This window comes from Carassius carassius, chromosome 37, assembly GCF_963082965.1.
Source record: "Carassius carassius chromosome 37, fCarCar2.1, whole genome shotgun sequence".
NCBI classification, from domain to species: domain Eukaryota; kingdom Metazoa; phylum Chordata; class Actinopteri; order Cypriniformes; family Cyprinidae; genus Carassius; species Carassius carassius.
Genome location: NC_081791.1, coordinates 2,097,920 through 2,119,365, shown reverse-complemented (window position 1 = coordinate 2,119,365; position 21,446 = coordinate 2,097,920). Strand labels below are relative to the sequence as shown.

The 21,446-nt window shown below is 39.1% G+C and overlaps 1 protein-coding gene across 1 annotated transcript in view; it reads left to right on the top strand.

Moving 5' to 3' along the window:
* Positions 1 to 21,446, top strand: part of si:ch73-181d5.4 (death-inducer obliterator 1) — a 43,307-nt gene that overhangs the window by 6,636 nt on the left and 15,225 nt on the right. Inside the window, exons 2-4 of the mRNA XM_059528625.1 lie at positions 8,148 to 8,767; positions 13,227 to 13,410; positions 16,064 to 16,270. Of these exons, the coding sequence (XP_059384608.1) occupies positions 8,148 to 8,767; positions 13,227 to 13,410; positions 16,064 to 16,270 (1,011 nt within the window). The remainder of the gene's footprint in view (positions 1 to 8,147; positions 8,768 to 13,226; positions 13,411 to 16,063; positions 16,271 to 21,446) is intronic.

Here is a 21,446-nt window from a genome sequence, read left to right as displayed (position 1 = left end):
CAGCGTGTACCACTTGCATAAACACTGTAATTTGTAGGCAGTATTATCCATAGGGGCTGTCATTGTTGTTTCGCATGCTGTGTGACCTTGGAACTCGGTGTACATCGATCTAGTACGAGACACGAGTTCACGGGTGGGAAGTCACGGGTTTGACTGCCGTTCTAGTGCACTTTCACGGGTTTAAGGTTGGAAAAACACGGGTTACGGGTTGCCTGGAACGCGGCATCATACTAGACTGAGGCTACCTTTCCTCGACTTCTCCCCAACGTGACGTCATCGCCGAGTTGCATAAAAAAACCGTTAATACCAAAAACTTAAAAAATAGGTCTTTAAGACTATTTTTGAGACATTTTAAAAATGATATACATATCTTGAGTGATTTATGTACCCATTAATCGAAAGTGGTGGTTAACCTGCAACATGGCCTTTAAGAAACACGGACATGTAAACATGATCGGGGGAAAGTCGGCTCCTTAGTCCCTTAACAATAAGGCCAGCTGCAGAGAAAACGCGCTCTGACGGCACAGACGTTGTCGGGACTCACAAATAACGGTGTGCTAAGTGAATAAGTTTTGTGAAGCGCTTCGTGTTTTGGTTTCACCACTGAATGGGATCCTCATCTGGTGGAATACATGGCTCCAGCAAGAACTGTTCCCACTCGTCTCGGCTGGACTCTCTGTAATCATCGCTGGAGAACTGGCTCAGCCTTTTCCGACGAGTGGGCATTGCATCCTCTTCATCATTGGTGACGCACCACTCGCATCAAGGAAAATGTTCTGATAATGTTCAAAAAAGGTTTTTTTTCTTACTTCTCTCGTGTTTTCATCGAGAAACCTGAGATGTTTGTGCCGAGGGTCTAGGGCAGACGTGAGAAGAGGAGTTTTCACTGCATTCTCCAAGTTAGCAGTGTTTATTCGTTGCTTGAGAGATGCCGCAACAATGTTCTTGAATTCGGTCACTGAAGTACTGTAGAAGACCGCAGTTCTTATTCATTCATTCATTATTTGGGGCTTGCATACATCTTCAAATATGTCGTGGAGAATCACAGAAAGTGACCAAATTAGGTTTTTATTTTTTTTATTTTTTCTTTATGGCAAGCAAAAATATAGCAAAATTCTAATATCATTTTTATTTATCGAATAATTAGAGCAGAACAAATATTCGAATGTTCGACTATCTGTGCACACCCCTACACAAAATCACTAAGATTGGTTTGTTTCTTCCTAAAACACACACACACACAAAATGACGATTTTAAAACCATAACGAACATTTTCATTTTAATTATGAACAAATCAGCACCAATATTTCTAAAACTGTATGGCGTTATATTAACCTCTTACCCCCTGCCTTCACCAAATGTATTGTCACCAGTTCGACTTTTTATTGTTACTTGTCTGGCATGTTTTTCTGGCTCTTAAGTTGCTGCTTTGTTGTTGTTTTTGTAACTTTTTTGTATCTTTTTTTTCTGTTACTCTTTTATCATGTTTTCATCACGTTTTTATGTTTTTGTCGCTCTTGTCACATTTTTGTTGCGTTTTCATCTAATGTTGGGCGATGTGGTCCTTTTTCAAATCGTCATATCGTCAGTCTGTGAGATCGATGATGCACGATATTATGGTGCATGGGTGGAGCAAGAGAGAGACTCTTTGTTCTTGTCATAGCAGAACTATTTGGTGTTTTAAACCGCGCAGGTGCGAGAGAGAGAGAGAGAGAGAGAGAGCATATGGAATCACCTATAATCTAAAAAATATATACTTTCAAACATACTGATAAACTAACGTTAAATATAAAAATACTGTATATAAAACAGCTAGTTCATATATAATCGGATGCAACGGATGTCGGATGCAAAACTCCTTGTTTTCTATCTCTTTCATTTCATGGATTTAACGAGTTATCCGAGTCAAAGCAGACATCTTCAGCGACTACAGGCTCTAATCCTCCTGCACTCATGCGTGTGTACGTGTGTGTGTGTGTGTGTGTGTGTGAGAAATGCGGTGCTGAAGTGAAATAGCTGGGCAGTTTGATAGCCGAATTATAATTGGCTGTCAAATAAAATTTTTAACATTTATTATTATATTTTAATACATTAGTAGGAGAATGAGCCTAATATCGTCTTGACTATCGATAGAGACATCTGCCATTGTCGATATCTCTGACTATCATCGATACTATCGTCTATCGGCACAACCCTATTTTCATCCTTGCTATTTCAACGCTTTTTTCATGAAGCTTTTCGATCCAAACTGGAAAAGTGTGCTCGGTTCAGGTGGGGGTTAAGAGGTTAAACAACAACAATGTGTCGATACATTATATAACTGTCAAGTATTTTTGCGTGGGGTAAACTCACCGTGCCGGTGGTTGGTCCTCCACTTCCACACGTGTTTTGGTTTAAGGTGCTCGTGCAGAGATGTAGTACTCCCGTACCAGACCAGTTCAGTAGTGCAGAGTTTACAGGTTACTCTTCTTTTTTGAAGGCTCAAAGTAAAGATCTCCCACATTTACATTATATTTACATTTATTCATTTTTAACAGATGCTTTTATCCAAAGCGACTTACAAATGAGGACAGTGGAAGCAATCAAAAACAACAAAAAGAGTAATGATATATAAGTGCTATAACAAATTAGGTTAACACAGTACATGTAGCATGGGCTTTTAAAAAATATAATAAAAACAAAACAGATAGAATAAAAAAAGAATAGAGCAAGCTAGTGTTAGAAGTCTTTATATATACACACACACACACACACACACACGTCAAGTCTAGCTGCCGTGTTTTAGATTTGGGATGACTTCATTGATTAGTTTTATCTTCCGCTTTTTTCTTTCTCGAGCTTACTCCGCCATCTCACTGAATGCTGCAGAGACGCTGTGCAGGAAGCACGTGACATAAAACGAGGCCAGCTATTGGCTGTTCAGTACTTCTCCTGTTGTACTGGCTGAGTAAAACCTCCGGTGGCTCATTACTGCCACACTTTGGTCACCGCAGATTTAAAATATGCACGAAATGAGCCGCTTACGGCAAATAAAAGTTATTTAGCAACGAATCGATGACTAAATTAGTTGACAACTATTTTAATGATCGATTTTAAGCGATTAAATCGATTAGTTGTTTCAGCTCTAGTATACATTATTATAACGATTGCTTTCATATTAGGCCTGTTAGTAATAGAAAGGCAAACATTATAATACTTTCTTGTTTGCCACCAGCATTAAGAAAATACGCATTTATATAACTTTAACAAATCTTTGAATGACTAAAGAACATTTCACAAACCTTGCAAACTCAATTGAATCCAGCAGTGAGATCTTGTGAAGTGTGTATGTGTATCCAGCATAGGGATGCAAACGATTATCGGTAAATTGTCGATAAGTGATTGATCGGTTAAGGCTGTCGATGGTAGGTTAACCGATCTAATGTTGTGCTGCGTGCGGCTCATGAGCAGAACACGTGCGAGCGGCTGTGAGTGACAGTGACCGTATGGAAATGCAGCATCATTCATTCACAATGTACTAATTAAGAGTTAAACTTTAAAGGTACATTAAAACAGAAACAACACAAAATTAATTCAACATGAAAAGCAATAGAAATGTAGTAACTAAGTCATTTCCTCAGATAACTGCGCTCTGCATGGCTGTGGGACACAGGACAGATAGTCTGTTCATTCCTAAAACTTGTTAATTCGTTCCTACGACTTATTAATTTGTGGCAGTCATCCACATTTTGTTAATTTTGTTCCCTAAATAACCCATGATTTAACTGAAATAAGGGAACAAATTAATAAATAGTACTAATTCTTAATTCATGAAATCTTTCATTTCCCTTCCCATGTTTACCACACACAGTAATATAACCTATAACCTAGTAATATAACATATAAATAAGTGTATTTGTATGATAGCACTAAATGTAAAGTATAATGGGGTAATCGAAATAGCCTTTAAATAAGATAAAACCATATAAATAAGAAATGAATGTAAAAGAAAACTTCCCAAATGAGCTTAGCCTACATAAACAACAAGTAAGCACTCTAAAAAATACAAATAAAAACACTTTAAATTGGCATGTAGCACCCATATGGCACTTTTCTTACTATCACTCTCTGTTTTTTAAAGTGGTAAAATATAACTTAATTCACACCATATTTCTGATATTATCGATCAATCTTATCAGATTAACTTTGATCGTTCACTTTTATTTTATTTCCGTGAGTGCAGTACACCTGCAAAGCGTTAGCACTCATTAGCTTGTCATTAGCGTTTTCATTCGAACCTATCGCTGTTTTCTTTTCTCCTCTCCCTCGCTCCAGTTTTTCACAAGTTCATCAAACAACCGCAGTAAGAATTTTCATCAAGCACGGTGAGTAATGGCTTCTCCTATCATTGTTTTTTGCACCTCTTGCCACATGTACAGTTTATCTATCTCTGTCGCTGATGAGGGATTCACATGTGATAAATGTAGGGAAATAGTTAGGCTGACAGAGAAGATTTCAGAATTAGAGACACGCATCCAAACTTTAATTGAGGACAGTAAGAATGTTAGGGCTCTAGATACGGTTTTGGATGCGTCTAGCTCAGGGATTCCTGTACATTGTTCGGTTCCGGAAACAGAGCCCCAGCAGCAGGGCAACTGGGTGACAGTGAGGCAGCGGCACTTTAAATAAAGTTGCTCCTTTACGCTTAAGGAAGGTTAAGGAAAACAGTTTGACACCATGGTATAATGAGCATACTCGCACCCTAAAGAGAGCAGCCCGAAAAATGGAGCGCAGCTGGAAGAAAACAAAGCTAGAGGTATTTCGTATTGCTTGGCGGGAAAGTAACATATCCTACAGAAAAGCATTAAAAACTGCTAGATCCGATTACTTTTCTTCTCTTTTAGAAGAAAACAAACATAACCCCAGGTATTTATTCAATACAGTGGCTAAATTATCGAAAAATAAAGCCTCAACAAGTGTTGACATTTCACAACACCACAGCAGTAATGACTTTATGAACTACTTTACTTCTAAAATCGATACTATTAGAGATAAAATTGCAACCATTCAGCCGTCAGCTACAGTATCACATCAGACAGTGCACTATAGACCCCCTGAGGAACAGTTCCACTCATTCTCTACCATAGGAGAGGAAGAATTGTATAAACTTGTTAAATCATCTAAACCAACAACATGTATGTTAGACCCTATACCATCTAAGCTCCTGAAAGAGGTGCTTCCAGAAGTCATAGATCCTCTTCTGACTATTATTAATTCCTCATTGTCATTAGGACATGTCCCCAAAACCTTCAAACTGGCTGTTATTAAGCCTCTCATCAAAAAACCACAACTTGACCCCAAAGAACTAGTTAATTATAGACCAATCTCGAATCTCCCTTTTCTGTCCAAGATACTAGAAAAGGTGGTATCCACACAATTATATTCCTTCTTAGAGAAAAATGGTATATGTGAGGATTTCCAGTCAGGATTTAGACCGTATCATAGTACTGAGACTGCTCTTCTTAGAGTTACAAATGATCTGCTCTTATCATCTGATCGTGGGTGTATCTCTCTATTAGTTTTATTGGATCTTAGTGCTGCGTTTGACACAATTGACCACAACATTCTTTTGCATAGACTTGAATACTTTGTTGGCATCAGTGGAAGTGCATTAGCATGGTTTAAATCGTACTTATATGACCGCCATCCGTTTCATAGCAGTGAATGAAGATGTATCCTATCGATCACAAGTGCAGTATGGAGTACCTCAAGGCTCAGTACTAGGGCCGCTACTCTTCACGCTTTATATGTTACCCTTGGGAGATATCATCAGGAAACATGGTGTTAGCTTTCACTGTTATGCTGATGATACTCAGCTCTATATTTCTTCGCAGCCCGGTGAAACACACCAATTTGAAAAACTAATGGATTGCATAGTCGATATAAAAAACTGGATGACGAGTAATTTCTTACTGCTAAATTCTGAAAAAACAGAGGTGTTAATTATAGAACCTAAAAACTCTGCTTGTAATAACCTAGAACATTGTCTAAGACTTGATGGTTGCTCTGTCAATTCTTCGTCATCAGTTAGGAACCTAGGTGTGCTATTTGATCGCAATCTTTCCTTAGAAAGCCATGTTTCTAGCATTTGTAAAACTGCATTTTTCCATCTCAAAAATATATCTAAATTACGGCCTATGCTCTCAATGTCAAATGCAGAAATGTTAATCCATGCATTTATGACCTCAAGGTTAGATTATTGTAATGCTTTATTGGGTGGTTGTTCTGCACGCTTAGTAAACAAACTACAGCTAGTCCAAAATGCAGCAGCAAGAGTTCTTACTAGAACCAGGAAGTATGACCATATTAGCCCGGTCCTGTCAACACTGCACTGGCTCCCTATCAAGCATCGCATAGATTTTAAAATATTGCTTATTACTTATAAAGCCCTGAATGGTTTAGCACCTCAGTATTTGAATGAGCTCCTTTTACATTATAATCGTCTACGTCCGCTACGTTCTCAAAACTCAGGCAATTTGATAATACCTAGAATATCAAAATCAACTGCAGGCGGCAGATCCTTTTCCTATTTGGCGCCCAAACTCTGGAATAACCTACCTAACATTGTTCGGGAGGCAGACACACTCTTGCAGTTTAAATCTAGATTAAAGACCCATCTCTTTAACCTGGCATACAAATAACATACTAATATGCTTTTATTATCCAAATCCGTTAAAGGATTTTTAGGCTGCATTAATTAGGTAAACCGGAACCGGAAACACTTCCCATAACAACCTATGTACTTGCTACATCATTAGAAGAATGGCATCTACACTAATATTTGTCTGTTTCTCTCTTGTTCCGAGGTCAACGTGGCCACCAGATCCAGTCTGTGTCCAGATCAGAGGGTCACTGCAGTCACCCGGATCCAGTACGTATCCAGACCAGATGGTGGATCAGCACCTAGAAAGGACCTCTACATCCCTGAAAGACAGCGGAGACCAGGACAACTAGAGCCCCAGATACAGATCCCCTGTAAAGACCTTGTCTCAGAGGAGCACCAGGACAAGACCACAGGAACCAGATGATTCTTCTGCACAATCTGACTTTGCTGCAGCCTGGAATTGAACTACTGGTTTCGTCTGGTCAGAGGAGAACTGACCCCCCAACTGAGCCTGGTTTCTCCCAAGGTTTTTTTCTCCATTCTGTCACCGATGGAGTTTCGGTTCCTTGCCGCTGTCGCCTCTGGCTTGCTTAGTTGGGGACACTTCATCTACAGCGATATCGTTGACTTGATTGCAAATAAATGCACAGACACTATTTAACTGAACAGAGATGACATCACTGAATCCAATGATGAACTGCCTTTAACTATCATTTTTGCATTATTGACACTGTTTTCCTAATGAATGTTGTTCAGTTGCTTTGACGCAATGTATTTTGTTTAAAGCGCTATATAAATAAAGGTGACAAAGGTGACTTTTCCACTGCATGGTACAGCTCGACCTGGTTTGTTCCACTGTGGTTTAGTCCTGCTTTAGAGTGGGTGGGATTATTCACATGTCGTTATAGTTGCACCGCCTCTTCTGTCACGAGTCCTAAAAAACGTTTTTCATTTCGCATCGCCCCATCAAGCTCCCGCTGGATCCGCTCCTCTGCTATCAACGAGAGGAACATCTCTACTTCCGCAACAGACAAGAAACTTCAAAACCGTTGTGTTCGATCCTTCGCTCTCTGTGCCGATTTAAATCCAGGTTCTGTTGTGTTTGTGTCGCAAGTTCAGTGACGCAGGTAGAGGCGATTCTCTCCGGGCATCCGTGATCAGAAGAGTTCACACATCACGTTTTGCTAACAGTGCGGTTCACCTGGAACCTCAACAGAAGTGGTACTAAAATACAGTACCAGGTGCTGTACCCAGTGTACCCCCCCCCCCCCAAAGAGACCCGTACCGTGCCGTACTATGCAGTGGGAAAAGCGCCAGTAGTGTTGCTTAACTTGGCTTTTGTTAAGAGTCTGGAACAGAATCAGCTAGATCACTTCATAATTTTGACAATAAGTGATGCAATTTGTAATTTAATTACACAGCTGTTGATCTGGTCTAGTTGTTGTTGAATAGGTCATGTGCAGTGGAAGTTAACAGTAAGGATAATGTTGTACTTCATCTCAGATGGATGAGGAAGGCTCCAGCGCTGCGACAGTGACCAAGTCCTGGGGCTTCCGCCGGAGCACCATCGCCAGGCGGGAGTTCAGGCAAGCCGTGGGCTCTGTGGACAGCAGCCCTCCGGTCCAGCGCCGCAGGGGACGGCCGCCCCGGGGCCGGGGTCGGGGGGGTCGAGGACGCCTGCCTGTGCTCACTCCCACAGGTGATCGCTCAAGCATTGAGAATGAAGCTGGGGAAACAGTGCCGTGTGAGGAGTGCATCAGTGAAGGAGTCCCGTCAGATCGAGCTGAAGACAGCGACGATCTCAACCTCCAAGAGATTCGGAAGAGGGCTGTGGCTCGAAAGATGCAGGAACTCAAGCATGACGGTGATGCTGCTGCCAAAGGCCCAGAAGATCTGGACGTAGGGCTGAGGTTACTGCTGGAGTCAGAAGACACATTAGGAGGAGGAGAGGTGTGCTCCTCCACAGCCACAGGGCCAGATGGGACTTCTGGAGCTCAGGATACCACTGCAGGGGGAAGAGCACAGGAAGAACTGCAGGAATTCTCTGAAAATAGCGAGGAAGACACTGAAAGGAAGAATCCAGATGCTGTCTGCTGCACATGTCAGCAAGGACACAGTAACAGGTGAGCATTATGGGATGTTATTTTGCAATATGATCAGTCACTGTTACTCAGGAAGGAGCTAATTAGTCTGTGGTGTGATTCGTGAAACAGGAATGTAGTGCAGGTTATAGTTACCCAGATGAGAGGCTCAGTATACTGCTTGGCAATAGACAATAGTGAGTATTAGGAATTATGGGGCTGCTGAATGATGAGCTTGACCAATCAGAATGAAGTATTCCAGAGAGCTGTGTTATAAGTAAACGGGACAAAGAAGAACATTCCCCCCAAAAATCATTTACTCACACTCACGTCTTTCAAAATGTATATGTGCCTTGGTTATAGTTTGGGTTTATAGTTGTGGAGTAATTAAGTATTTTTGTGGAAGAGGTGTGTCTTCAACTGCTTCTTGAAAGTTGTGTTGTCTGACATATCGGGTGAAGTCTAGCAGCTTCATCTAAAAAGTGTTTCTCTGAGAGGATATTTAAAAACAGTCCAGTACAAGTAGGGGAAACATACCCATTAAACACACTTCCAGTTTTGAACTCCGATTATAAGTTGCTATATACCTCTTGTAATTGAATCGATCAGCGCATGGCCGGATTAAGACCAAATTGGGCCTGGTGCTGCACCTACTTTTTCTATGCACTGGTCCATGTGCATTCGATATCTACGTACATGCACACTCAGACCGACCCAGAAGCGACGCAAACAGCCAGTTATTACTGAACATGAACATCCACATTCAATAGCAATTGTCTGAAAAATGTACTTCATGCAGAAAAGGCTAAACCAGATCAACTTATCCTAGGCATATTGTTACTCTTACTACTGTGCTAGTGCTGCTTACTTATATTGCTGTTATTTGAGCTTTAGCAAGCGTTAGTTCTTCGATCGTGTCAGTGAAGTCAAGGATGCGCAGCAGCTCATGCTCATAAGCGCCAGCATGCTTAGCTTTTCCTGCCCAACTGAGGACCGCAGCTCTCAACTTTGAGAAGCTCCGCTCGCCTGGGGCATTGGACACCATCATGCACAGATAGATACGCAACCCAATTTCGACATTTGGAAACATCTTTGAAAGATTTAACGATGACAAAAGCTTGTTCAAGCTCTGCTTATTCGATCACAGTCACAGGTTTCTGAGTGCGCATGAATGCAGCAAACTATCAGCTCATTTTGACCGATTAATAATCAGTTAAACGGTTTAAAAAGTAATTTATTTATTTTCTGTAAATTATCAAAATATTAAAAAATGTTTGCTGCATGGTTAAAATATGCTACTCGTATATAAAACAAATTGTTTTTAGAGAAAAAAAGATAATTTCATTCAGAAATAGACCCAATGGGGACACACAATGTTTACAAACATTATTATAAACACTGTAAACATAGCCAGGCTATTTTAGTTCCCCTCAATTAACAGTATTTAGAAAAGAACAAGAGTTAAAAATATAAGAAGCTATAGCAATATAAACGACAACCCAAAACTAATTAATTTAGGCTAAACAAAACTGGGTCTCTCATTCGACACTAAATCAGATGTTTACATATTTGCGATTGTATTTGAATGACAAATTATGTACTTCACTCACGTTCCAATATCCACGTTAAACTAAATGTTTTACATAACATCACAGCGTTGCGGTGATAACACTTAATGGCACAGATTTACTACACATTTAAACTGAGCAGTGTGTGTGTATCTTCATGTTTGACTGACTGTATTTTATTCTGATAATAAACCAACTGCACTGTCAAGGTAGCAAACCTTAACTGTGTGTGCTCATGCTTGATTGTTTTATTACTCCTTTTATTAACTGACAAGCTAGGCGTTTCAAACGATTCAGTCTGATTTGGTTAAACTAATTGAACTGGTGAACTGGTTAAATCAAACGATTCGTTTGTGAACCGGACATCACTAGCACAAAAGGAAGAGATATTGATATGTAGTGTATTAAATCTGTGCGTTAGTTTAATGAGTCTTTTCTTTGAACAGTTATAAACCTCAGTTACTGTGCGCTCTTGAAGAGAGTTTCATGATTTTGACTGTAGTAACCAAACACGACGCTCAGTTTAAACGCTGAATGGAGGATGACAGACAGCCGCAGCAGAGAGAACTTTAATCTAACGAATTACCGTATTTTACGGACTATAAGTCGCACCTGAGTATAAGTTGCATCAGTTCAAAAATACGTCATAAGGGAAAAAACATATATAAGTCGCACCGTACTATAAGTCGCATTTATTTAAAACCAAGAGAAAACATTACCGTCTACAGCCACGAGAGGGCGCTCTATGCTGCTCAGTGTAGGCTATAGGAGCACAGAGACGGTAATGTTTTCTCTTGGTTCATGTCAAATTAATTTTGATAAGTAAGTCACACTTGACTTTAAGTCGCAGGACCAGCCAAACTATGAAAAAAAGTGCGACGTATGGTCCGGAAAATACGGTAAATATTATTCTGTACCTCACATTGAACTATGGAGCAGCTTCTGAACACTTACATTACATTTATTCATTTAGCGGACGCTTTTATCCAAAGCGACTTACAGATGAGGACAGTGGAAGCAATCAAAAACAACAAATAGAGCAATGATATATAAGTGCTATAACAAGTCTCAGTTAGGTTAACACAGTACACCTAGCATGGGATTTTAAATAATATAATATAAAGAAAACAGATAGAATAAAAAAAGAATAGAGCAAGCTAGTGTTAGAGGTCTTTACACATACACGCATACAATTGCATAATTAATGAAAAGAAAATAGAATATAAAAAGATTAGAAAGGTAGTTAGATTTTTTTAAAGAATAGAATAAGAATAGTGAGTGTTAAAGTTAGAGGATCAAATAAAGAAGGAAGAGATGGGTTTTAAGCCGATTCTTGAAGATGGATAAGGACTCAGCTACCCGGATTGAGTTGGGGAGGTCATTCCACCAGGAGGAACATTTAATTTAAAAGTCCGTAAAAGTGACTTTGTGCTTCTTTGGGATGAACAATCAAGAGACGTTCACTTGCAGAACGCAAACTTCTAGAGGACACATAAGTCTGAAGTAACAAATTTAGGTAAATGGAACTTTTAGTAGGTAAATTTGAACACTTGAAATATACTCGTCTAAAAACGTTTTGGTGCTTTATAATGTTTTTGTGTCTTTCGTGGGGCTTGATAATAACACACTAGTACACGCACAGTATCAGATTAGGATCGGTCTCATCTGACCGCTACCCAATCCACAGAAAATGCCAGGATCAGAGCCGATACGATCCCGAGTCTCGGATCGATGCATCTCTAACCCAAACAGTAGATTGACTGAACTGCTGAAAGAGAACCGATGATGGGATGTGCACGAGCAGAGCAGCTTTACTGAGTCTCGTCATGCTGGAACACACATTAGTTTATTTTATCTTGTAAAATAAAATGTGATATTTTTGTGTGAGAAATTATTTTATTTTAATATAACGTTTTGTACTGAAACCAGTATCTTGTGCGCTAAAAATGTCTCAAAGTAGATTTTGATGAGCTTAAAGGGTAAGTTCATCGGAAAATCTAATTCATGTAATTAATAACTCGCCCTCATGTTGTTCCAAACAGTGAGACCTCCGTTTATCTTCAGAACACAGTTTAAGATATTTTAGATTTAGTCTGAGAGCTCTCAGTCCCTCCATTGAAGCTGTGTGTACGGTATACTGTCCATGTCCAGAAAGGTAAGAAAAACATCATCAAAGTAGTCCATGTGACATCAGAGGGTCAGTTAGAGTTTTTTGAAGCATCGAAAATACATTTTGGTCCAAAAATAGCAAAAACTATGACTTTATTCAGCATTGTCTTCTCTTCCGTGTCTGTTGTGAGAGAGAGTTCAAAACAAAGCAGTTTGTGATATCCGGTTCGCAAACAAATCATTCGATGTAACCAGATCTTTTTGAACCAGTTCACCAAATCGAATTGAATCGTTTTAAACGGTTCGCGTCTCCAATACGCATTAATCCACAAATGACTTAAGCTGTTAACTTGTTTAATGTGGCTGACACTCCCTCTGAGTTCAAATAAACCAATATCCCGGAGTAATTCATGTACTCAAACAGTACACTGACTGAACTGCTGTGAAGAGAGAACTGAAGATGAACACCGAGCCGAGACGGATAACGAACAAACGATTGACTGAGTTACTGCTAGTGGGCTTGTCCACTGATTTATCAAAATGTGGTTAGTTTCTGTGATGAGCCAGGAGAGAAGATTGATTGTGGATCCTGTTTCGCTCTATTTCTCATCTTATGTGCATCTTATGTGATTTTGGAGTGAGCTGTGATCTTTATTTATATATATATATATATATATATATATATATATATATATATATATATATATATATATATGATCTGTTATCTTTGTTCTTCAAGGTTGTTTATGAATCGATTGAAATGGTGATGCATATTCGTAGTCATGTTTTTTAGTCCCTCCCAAACTAATGGCTCCATCTCTTAGGTTGATGATCTGCTGTGACTCCTGCCGAACATGGCGTCATGTCGACTGTGTTGGTGTCGCAGAGACTTGTGCTCATCTCCTGCAGAGAAACGGAGGATATGTTTGTCCCTCATGCTCTAATGACCAGGACGCCATGAGAACCAACGTGCCTAGCGAAAAAAATGAAATCGACTTAACTCACATGGTAATCTTCTTTTATTCTGATGATCTGCTTTAGAGTTATTAGATGCAATAGAATATGAACAGTGTGTGTTCCAGAAAGCATGGTTAACTTACCATCTGCTAAACCCCTGAACTCTCGGCTGATTAACCCAAACCTTGCTTACCTTCAGATACATTCAAATAAAGACATCAGTGCCGCGTTTTGACTGGAAATTTATTCAATGACATCATTTCCTTTTGAAGTTTAATCCAGTCGCATCACTTCTCTTGTCTTTCCATTCTCAACTGTAGATCTCTTGAAATTATAATTAAGACATTTCAATACAATACTATACATCGTTATTGTCAACGATGGTTGAAATTTGTCTTTCACCACACCAGCAAAAGACCAAAACACACTTACAGGCACATACTACAAAACACATAAATACCATTATACTGAATCTCATAGCTTTTTGATTTATAAATCCGATCGCAGAAGGTACAAAATATCTTTTGATAAATATTTATCTTTGTCTTTGCTCTGGGCACTAAAAATCACCTCCCAGATGGCAGTAAAACAAACTGATCACACGAGGATGAGTTGGGTCTTTTAATATACTCTCCACTTTCCCAACACATCTTGAGGTATAAACCTCACCCAACTTGCTCCGTGTTCTGTTAATGATTTTACTAGCTGTATTAGTGACCCAGATTATTTTTTTTGTTTTGGGAACCAAAATCCGTTATGCTGGAGTTGGTCCACTTTCCAGCAATGAAGCGTAAAAAAAAAAAAAAGTGAATGATTAAATGAGTACGATGATATTGTGTATCAGCAATATTATCAAGCAGGCGTTGTGTTTGGCAACATTTTAAGGAATAGACAGTTTCAACGGCAACAACATAAACAAACGTTACTGCACATGCGCGCTTTTGTAGCCCTCACTCCCGGTGGACTTCCAAATAGAATCAATAATAACAGCCAAGTCCCTCTAGAGTAGATATTTTCTTATAACAAACAAATTGGTTGCTGCTTAAATCAGGTGGACTTAATGAAAATGCTAATTAATTATTTGCCAGCAGGAGATGCTTTTAAGCGCGAGGAATAGAGGTTTCCCCAGTAACAGCTGTAAACAAAGCAGAGCTACGCTCACAAACGCTGCTTTATCAGGCATTTAACATGCAAGTCTTCCTTCAGAAATACAGCGATATAAAAACACCTGTGCCTCGTTTTGATATTTAAACATATAAATGTATAAGTATTATTAGTAAACGTGCAGGACGTAACCTTACTCATGTTTATTCAACGAAGCCTTTTTGAAAATCGATCAGTTTTAAAATCGTGGCGAGTCTCCAAAAATAAATAAATGTATGGGAAACACATCCCACAGCAGAACTACCTGAGCCCAACTTCAGTCTACTCATCACCTTGACTTTAACTGCGTTTGTAGAAGGCACCGCTAGCCAGACAGAAGACCGGAAGTTAACTTATGGCCAGGCACGTGCGCCCAATGAAGCCGTCTATAGTTCACACAAAAATGAAAATTTGCACAAACTTTTGTCATTCTAAACCTGTATAACTTTTGTGTTTACATGTTTTAAAGTTTTTCATTTGTGTGGACAAAATTATCTTCTTTTGTTTCTCAGACGAAAGAAAGCATACAGGCGGGACTCTTTACTGTGGAGAAAAAACTATTGACATTATCTAGACTGCATCTTTGTCTAGTTTTAGAGCAGTTCACCTGATTCATCAATGTCTCCATTACTTCAAGTTGTTAATAACTAATAACTAAATCCTGCCAACTGAAAGCTGTGTTGATTTATTTATATTTGGACAAGAATAGGACCATAATACAACAATCTGTATGATTCATATGAAAACTACATGGAAATCTAGATCATGATATAAAATCGCCTGGTCTTACTCCTCTTAAGCTGAGTTCAGACTGCACGATCTTAGCCCTGATTTTGGCTCGCCGACAGGTTTTGAGAAATCGCAGACAAATGCACGAAATCTCAAGCAAATCTGTGCTTGTTCTCATGAGTGACAATCACGCAGTGTGAATGAGCAAAGACACGATCTGAGAGATTCGCACTATCTGGACCTGTCAGCGATTCAAAATCATGCTGTGTGAAAAGTGTTCTGACAGAAAGCCACATCGGCGACGACCGACAGCCAATGAGAGCGCAAGATACAGATCAGCAGGGAGTTCTGGGAGGAGTCATAGACCACAATATCCTCGCCTCTCCCCAACCATTTCCTCCTCCATATTCTTCTTTTCTTAGACTTGTTTTCCCTGCAAATGCACAGGCAATTCTTCTTGCGGGCTACCATTTTTAATAATAATCCACGTCTCAAGTGAGAACTCTTGCACGCGTGATATCGCGTTATTTCCTTGTCACATCTCGCATGTTTGGTTGTGAAACACAGAGTTGTCTGCGATTCTTCCTATTGTAAAGTCATGCAGTGTGACACCTTCTGTCACCGATCCATCGTGCAGTGTGAATACAGCAGCGACTGAATGCAGTTCAAGATAGTCATGCAGTGTGAAAGAACAGTGACCCGACCATTTTGTAAATTGTGCTGAACTCGGCTTTATGTAACTGTCACCAAACTTGGTCAACATGCATATGATTCTAAGTTGCGCACAAACTTTCCTGCTCTTACTAGATCTGATCTGTGTCTTGGGTCTCAGGTGGAGATTAAGCAGCCGGTGGAGGATGAGATGAAGGAGGCTTTACCTAAATGCATTGGTCCAGGCTGCAGTAATGACTCTCTGCCCGAGTCAGTGTACTGTGGTCATCAGTGTATTGTGCGGCACGCAGCGGCAGCAATGAAGTCTCTCTCTGAACCCAAACTTGAGACTAAGCCTGCTGCCCCACTAGCTGACCTGCCTCTCAAGGTAAATCTTATTTTAATCTCTTTCATTGTAGCTCCGATCCGTTTATAAATCCTAACAACTACAGCAGGTAAAGCTGTCAGCTGTGTGGACATGAACCGTATCAACAGTTCTCGTTTATAATCGATGCTAATATGGATTGTTATTATCAATATCTTTAGTCTGTATGCTGCTCTGTTAACCCACAAAGACAGAGACAGCCGCCCGCGGCTAAAAATAACTGTTGTTCTTTAATGTTTAATAACTCTTGAACCGCTTATCCAATCTGAATGCTTTTAAAAGTGCTGTAAAGCAGATTTTCTCTATTTTGTTAATCTCATTTGGATATTCAGAGGCGCCGTAGTGCACGTGATTACGTCATCACTTTTTGACAACATTTATTCGACAGAAGAAACCAACGCTTTCGTTCCTCTGAGCCAAACAGAAATGATTGTTGATGCTTAAGTCCCACCCCTGTGCCCAGATTGGTTCAGACTGTCCCATATTCAACCAATAAGTAGTCTTTTGAACTACTACTTAACATATTGCTTTGGAAATACCAACGAACACAAAGTGAAAGTGAAGTCTGTCTTGAGTGTATGAATACAAACACACAACAACACATTTGCATGAGAAAACTATGAAAAAGCACAAAAACACACACGACAGAGTACTTTGACATAAAACAAATCAAAAACAAGGATGAAACAGCGGTACATATCTGATAAAGCACTGGGATTTGGTCTTGGGACGATAGGCGATGTCCCGCTAAAATCGATTCTGACGCAGATTACAGCCAGCGGATCGATCATTTATATTATGTATATTATATACAGTCGTGGCCAAAAGTTTTGAGAATTACATAAATATTGGAAATTGGAAAAGTTGCTGCTTAAGTTTTTATATTAGCAATTTGCATATACTCCAGAATGTTATGAAAAGTGATCAGATGAATTGCATAGTCCTTCTTTGCCATGAAAATTAACTTAATCCCAAAAAACCTTTCCACTGCATTTCATTGCTGTCATTAAAAGACCTGCTGAGATCATTTCAGTAATCGTCTTGTTAACTCAGGTGAGAATGTTGACGAGCACAAGGCTGGAGATCATTATGTCAGGCTGATTGGGGTAGAATGGCAGACTTGACATGTTAAAAGGAGGGTGATGCTTGAAATCATTGTTCTTCCATTAACCATGGTGACCTGCAAAGAAACGCGTGCAGCCATCATTGCGTTGCATAAAAATGGCTTCACAGGCAAGGATATTGTGGCTACTAAGATTGCACCTAAATCAACAATTTATAGGATCATCAAGAACTTCAAGGAAAGATTCAATTCTTGTAAAGAAGGCTTCAGGGCGTCCAAGAAAGTCCAGCAAGCGCCAGGATGGTCTCCTAGAGAGGATTCAGCTGCGGGATCGGAGTGCCACCAGTGCAGAGCTTGCTCAGGAATGGCAGCAGGCAGGTGTGAGCGCATCTGTACGCACAGTGAGGCCAAGACTTTTGGAAGATGGCCTGGTGTAAAGAAGGGCAGCAAAGAAGCCACTTCTCTCCAAAAAAAACATCAGGGACAGATTGATCTTCTGCAGAAAGTATAGTGAATGGACTGCTGAGGACTGGGGCAAAGTCATATTCTCAGATGAAGCACCTTTCCGATTGTTTGGGGCATCTGGAAAAAGGCTTGTCCGGAGAAGAAAAGGTGAGCGCTACCATCAGTCCTGTGTCATGCCAACAGTAAAGCATCCTGACACCATTCATGTGTGGGGTTGCTTCTCATCCAAGGGAGTAGGCTCACTCACAATTCTGCCAAAAAACACAGCCATGAATAAAGAATGGTACCAAAACACCCTCCAACAGCAACTTCTTCCAACAATCCAACAACAGTTTGGTGAAGAACAATGCATTTTCCAGCACGATGGAGCACCGTGCCATAAGGCAAAAGTGATAACTAAGTGGCTCGGGGACCAGAATGTTTAAATTTTGGGTCCATGGCCTGGAAACTCCCCAGATCTTAATCCCATTGAGAACTTGTGGTCAATTCTTAAGAGGCGGTTGGACAAACAAAAACCCACTAATTCTGACAAACTCCAAGAAGTGATTATGAAAGAATGGGTTGCTATCAGTCAGGATTTGGCCCAGAAGTTGATTGAGAGCATGCCCAGTCGAATTGCAGAGGTCCTGAAAAAGAAGGGCCAACACTGCAAATACTGACTCTTTGCATAAATGTCATGTAATTGTCGATAAAAGCCTTTGAAACGTATGAAGTGCTTGTAATTATATTTCAGTACATCACAGAAACAACTGAAACAAAGATCTAAAAGCAGTTTAGCAGCAAACTTTTTGAAAACTAATATTTATGTAATTCTCAAAACTTTTGGCCACGACTGTATATATATTATGTAAATCTATAATTATATAGCTCATAAAGATAGTTTGCACAATTTTTTTCTGTTGCACTCTGAATATTTCTCACTTATTTAGTGTGTAGTTTGTGAATCATTTGCACTGTTTTTGCACTGTATTGTTGAAGACAATTTGTGCTGCAAAGGTTTGTGTTTATTGTTCATACTCGGATTGAAAATATATTTCTCAGAAGAAGAAAAAAAACTTTTTTGTTTGGTTTTGTTATATAACACTTTCCGTTTTCTTTACTAATTAAAATGTTTTTGGACACATCTCTGGCTTTAACTTGCTTGGGGAATGGTATATGTAAACAACATTTTATTTGGAAGTGTAAAACACCTAGACACAACTTTCTAAAGAAAAATATCCAAACTTTAGGAGTTTCTGTTTGAGTACACTGTAAAATAAACACCCAAATGTTTGCATTTTTCTTAAAATTCTGTAATTTCATTCATTCTTAGAGAAAATGAAAGGAAAATTGACACTTTAAATTAGTTAAGTCTCAACTTAAACTGTAAGTTCTCCTATTTATAATGATATATGGCACTTGATGCTGACTGCTAGAATAGGTCTGAAAAACAAAGAAAAATGCAGTGTCAGGCGCCCCAAAAATGTTCTAGGTCTTCAAGGGTTAATGCCTGAACTTCAAATTATTTGTAGTGAACTTGCTATCCACTAATTGCAATTGGCTTTATTCTCTGTTACATTTTCATAAATAATCAACTTAAAAATTCCAACAAAAAATACAATTCTGACGCTCCTTAATGTGGCGTGAGTGATCCCATCAGTGCCTCAGTTCAAGAAGCATGTGGACTCATCAGAGCTTTCTCTTTACTACTAGGGATGCACTGGTTGATCGGACATAAATCAGAGCCGGACGGTTTTTGCTTAAAATATGCAATCGGACGGTTTTTTATCTTTTTTCGGCCGATTTTTCTGGAAGTGCGCCCGCATGCACAGACTACATGGTAATCCTTCGTTATGATGTCAGTTGTGTGGAAGTATTTTGAAATCTGTGCGCAGGACACGGGCAGCCGTTCAGCACTGGAAGTGCAGAGCTACACGTCTGAGGCACAGATCGCAGGAAGCGAACAGCTTTGGTGTACTGACGCACAAATAAAAGCCTTTCCCTTTTCCGTACCGTACCTGTCCCTGCACAAGCGGAGACAGTGAAGGATGTTCAGCTCAACTTCTTACGTGTTGGATGAGAAACGAAACCGACTAAACTGTGACAAAACTGAAATCCTTTTCTTTTTTTTTTTTTTTGTAAATTAGAACTTGCAAACACGTTTGAGAAGCCAGAAGTAAACGTCAGTTCTGTATAGGATTATTAATTAAATTTACCTTAAAAGTACATAGAATCAATTTGATTTAAAAATCACCTGCTGTAGCACACTGGAAAAAGTTTCATTCACTTCATTCACTCTCACCAACGTTATTTGATTTTAACATTTTGGAATAATTTATTTATATAGCATACTTTTTAGTCTCACTGGTAAAGACCTTTCTTTTTATTTAAAACCAAATTTAAAAACTAAAATACTGAATGCTGATTAAGAAACCTCTTATTGCATGTGTGTTGATTGTGTTGTTTGGACTGTAGAACTATGCAGTTGTTGCCTTTAACTTCACATGGTAAGAGTTGATCTTTTCATTTAAGGCCAGTTCTCTGTAGTTTCAACCTAATTCAGAAACAGAAGCTAAATGCTGATGTCTGTACCATCTATGTTTGTATTGAATGTAGGCTACTTACTGTGCAGTTACTGCCGTTAATTTCAGATGGTTATGGTTATTGTTTTCAATAGTCAAAAGCCAGTTTGGCCAATTAAATACCAAATAAACATCTTGTTTATGCATACTTTCCTTCTTTCTTGTTTGTTGCTTAAAGAAAGAAAAATCAGTATCGGAATCGGACAGTTTGCTTGTAAAAAAGAATCGGAATCGGAAATCAGAATCGGCCATGAAAAATCATGATCGCTGCATCCCTATTTACTACTGTAATACGAAATAAACATGAATGGACCCTAAAAGGTATATTACACGAAAGAGTGCAACTTACTGAACCTGTTCTCTACATAAGAAAGAATGCAAGGAGCTAAGGATAAAATCCAACATCTGTATAGCAGCATGTTACTAATGAAGAATAACAGTCTGTGTTTGCCTGACATGACCACATTTATAGGATGCATTGAGCCCAATCTACACTCAGTCGCCAAGAGATGCTGACATACAGACTGTCATATTGGCACAGATTTTGAGTAATAAACAGTACTTTGTGTCTGTACAGTTCTCAAGTTAAATACGTTTATTTCCCACTTTAGGTGAATCTTTGTTCTCAGGACATTTCTGAGATTATAAGACTAAAATGCTAAATGTGTAAAAGAAGGGGAGACAAACACTATACAGTATGACTGAAATGATAAAGACAAAAAAAAAGCATGTTTATTCTGTGGCTTCATTTATTTTTCATTTTATTTTTGTGTGTATGTGTGTGTCTGGAGAAGTGGTTATCTGTTATCCTTAGCTATACTATCCTGTCCTAATCTGTTAGAAGAGTTTTATCTGATACCCAGATTCAATAAGCAAAATTGTTATCCAATACTGTTCTTCCGATATTATTGGTAATTTAATATCTTTCTTAAATTGCTTAATTCAAATCAATCAGAATTTTTTATTTGCTCCAACACCACATTTTATAGATAGATGAGAGGGTGTGTTAGTAATAAATCTGTAAGAATTGTTAGCATCAACTTGAAAGGGCAAATTTACTTCATTGGCTGCAGAACAACTATACGTAAAA